The sequence below is a fragment of the Bactrocera latifrons genome, unplaced genomic scaffold, assembly GCF_001853355.1.
Source record: "Bactrocera latifrons isolate USDA-ARS-PBARC rearing strain unplaced genomic scaffold, ASM185335v1 scaffold_4, whole genome shotgun sequence".
In the NCBI taxonomy this organism is placed as follows: Eukaryota; Metazoa; Arthropoda; class Insecta; order Diptera; family Tephritidae; genus Bactrocera; species Bactrocera latifrons.
In genome coordinates, this window is record NW_017537045.1 from 3,606,782 (window position 1) to 3,609,667 (window position 2,886).

Here is a 2,886-nt window from a genome sequence, read left to right on the forward strand (position 1 = left end):
TTTTACAGAATATTGCAAGTGAAATAAATATTAAAAAAGCTTATGACAATTTTTTCCAGAATAACTCTCGTTGGGTACGTAGATATCCGTAAATCAGCTGATTGTGACATTAGTAGCCTTGAATGGAAATGATAGTATGTTTGTGTTCATTCATTCATTCGTACTTTAAACAAAAACAATTTTACTTGCTACGGTTAGTATTCAACTCTGGTTTTTTGCTCATAACATTTAGAAAAATTACTCACCCTCCTCATATAGTGTTGACAAATTGCATCGTCGTACTAACGCAATTTATTAATTACAAGGAGATATCTTTATAACATATCAAGTACATATGGTTTACTTTTGAATGTATAATAATTTTGTAATTAATAATTATTATATTTTTGTAGAAAGATGAATTCTAGTTCTGTTATGGCAGGCAATATTTCCAAGGCGGAATCTGATTTGCAACGGCTGCCACAACAACAGCAGTTATATGTTGAAACTTATTCGGTGTATGTGGTGACATGGAATGTAGGCACCCGTTTTCCGGATAACATCTCATTGCGTTCGCTTTTGGGTCTTCAAGGTGTCGATGATCCGAACACACAAGATTTGCCCGACATTTACGCTATTGGTTTGCAGGAGGTTAACGTTCAACCACAACAACAGATGCTTGGTCTATTTAAGGAAGATCCTTGGACACACAAAATAAAAAAAATACTTCGTGACTACGACTATGTGGTAATTAAATCAGAACAAATGCAAGGGTTATTACTTTCTCTGTTTGTGCGCCGTGTTCATGTGAAACATATGCGGGACATAGAACCGGAATTCACCCGTACCGGTTTTGGTGGAATGTGGGGCAATAAAGGCGCAGTGAGTATTCGATTCTCTTTGTATGGTTGCGCAATTACGTTTGTGGTCGCACATTTGGCTGCGCATGATAAACATTTGGATGAGCGCATCGAGGACTATGAACAAATTATGGAAAACCATCACTACCATGTACCACACTATCGCGAAATCTACGACCACGATTATGTTTTTTGGTTTGGAGACTTAAATTTCCGTTTGATGGGCGACGATAGTCCTGCTGATGTTCTAGCTGCTATTAAAAATGAGAAACTACCTGAACTTATTGAACGTGATCAATTGTTGAACGTACGCACTAAATTGCAAAAAGCATTTCATTTAATGCATGAGCGTTTGCCAGCTTTTCCACCGACATTTAAATTTCATGAAGGAACTTCGAATTATGATTTAAAACGCCGCCCTGCATGGACCGATCGTATATTATATGCTCTACAACCGCTCAATAAACGTCCAGATGAGAGACTGGCCATCGAACAAAGATCATACAAATCGTTTCCAGCATATAACATTAGTGACCATAAGCCAGTGAGCAGCGAATTCAGCGTAAAACTTTATCCGAACTACCGAGCACCTTGTGTCAACTTTAAAGAGATCGCAGAATGGCAAATTGGTGAAGAAAATACAGTCGAATATGTAAAGCCAAATGACTTCGAAGAACGTAATCACGACTGGATTGGTGTTTATCGTGAGGACTTTGCGAGTTTAAATGAATATATCGGTTATGAATATGTGAATCAAGCTGAGTCACCACCATCATCACCCGATTCACCAGTAGATCCTTTCTTTGAATCACCCGGTCCTCAACGTTCGCGTCGTCACCATCACCGGAATCATGAGCGTTTGCGTCGCCAACAGTTGCAGGACGAAGAAGACATTCGGCTCGACTTCTCAGATGACATAAATATGAGAGATGGCGAGCGTTATTTGTTAATATATTTCCAAAACACTGGCATGCGGGGCGTAACCAGCATAGCTGGTATGAGTAACATTTTTCGTGCAATTATGCCCAGAGGCAATGCTAATTAATATTTTAACTTAGCTAATATGTAATTTGTTTATATTTCGTGACTTATTTAAATACGTTTTAGTTTTTATTATACCAAGGCGAAAGACATGTACATAGATTAATCTTATACAATATATACATACATATGTACATACACATGTATTCCGAGTTAGGAATATTTAATAGTAGTCAATTTATGAACAAGTAATACGCATTTAGACACGTTTTTAAAATATTCTAGTGTGTGATAATGTTAAAAGTGCTAACGATTTACTTACAATTTAAATAAAAGTTATACAGTTTACATTTTTGGCGATATAATGGTGTTTTAAACTTTAAATTATATTTTTTAGATACAACCCTACTAATCCACAATACCTCTGTCTAGTCCAGCTTTTAAGTTATGTAAATAATTTTGTTTCATTTTATTGTTTTTAAATAAAATTATATATTAAAAAGTTTTGTTTAAAACAAACATGTATGTTTGTATGAGCATATACATACATATGTAGCTGAGAGCGACGAAATTGTTATCAGCTACTACGATAATTCTATTTGTTTGCTCTTTTCAATGAATAATAAAACTGTAAGCTTTGATAAAAATTACCGCAATCATGTCGACCATAATATATACATATATACATAAGTGTATGTATGTATATACATTAAATATTGAAATAATAACAATTGTGTTAATGGACAATATGATTTAACTTTCAGAAAATAGTAAAATACTTAAATTTCTCACAAATCGGTTGAACGAACTCTGTCAGCAGTGTCTATTGGAATAGTTGTTAAATGATAGTTAAAATGTTATTTTTGTAGAATAATAAATATGTAAGAATGTTTTCCAAAAAGAATATATTAATGCTTAATAGTTGAGTGTCTAGAGCGCCACCTATTGAGGAATAGTCATTCATTTTGAAAACAAACACGTGCATAATAACGACAGTTTCCATGACAAAAATATCAAAATATTAAAATTAAACATTTTTAAATTATACTTTGACGTACGTTCATAT

General features: G+C 34.1%; 1 protein-coding gene across 2 annotated transcripts; it reads left to right on the forward strand.

Moving 5' to 3' along the window:
* The first annotated feature begins 170 nt into the window (after window positions 1–170).
* LOC108972394 (inositol polyphosphate 5-phosphatase K) lies at window positions 171–2,182 on the forward strand. 2 transcript variants are annotated; one of them, XM_018938951.1, is made up of 2 exons: window positions 171–193; window positions 393–2,182. In XM_018938951.1, exon 2 carries the CDS (start codon window positions 397–399, stop codon window positions 1,882–1,884), a length of 1,488 nt encoding a protein of 495 aa, XP_018794496.1. In that variant the 5' UTR covers window positions 171–193; window positions 393–396; the 3' UTR covers window positions 1,885–2,182. The 2 variants fall into 2 exon arrangements, with proteins under 2 accessions (XP_018794496.1, XP_018794495.1); XM_018938950.1 differs by lacking the exon at window positions 171–193 and adding an exon at window positions 204–328.
* The last annotated feature ends 704 nt before the right edge of the window (window positions 2,183–2,886 follow it).

Excerpts from the sequence above, each read along its gene's own strand:
- LOC108972394 (XM_018938951.1), top strand. The coding sequence starts at position 397 with ATGAATTCTAGTTCTGTTATGGCAGGCAATATTTCCAAGGCGGAATCT.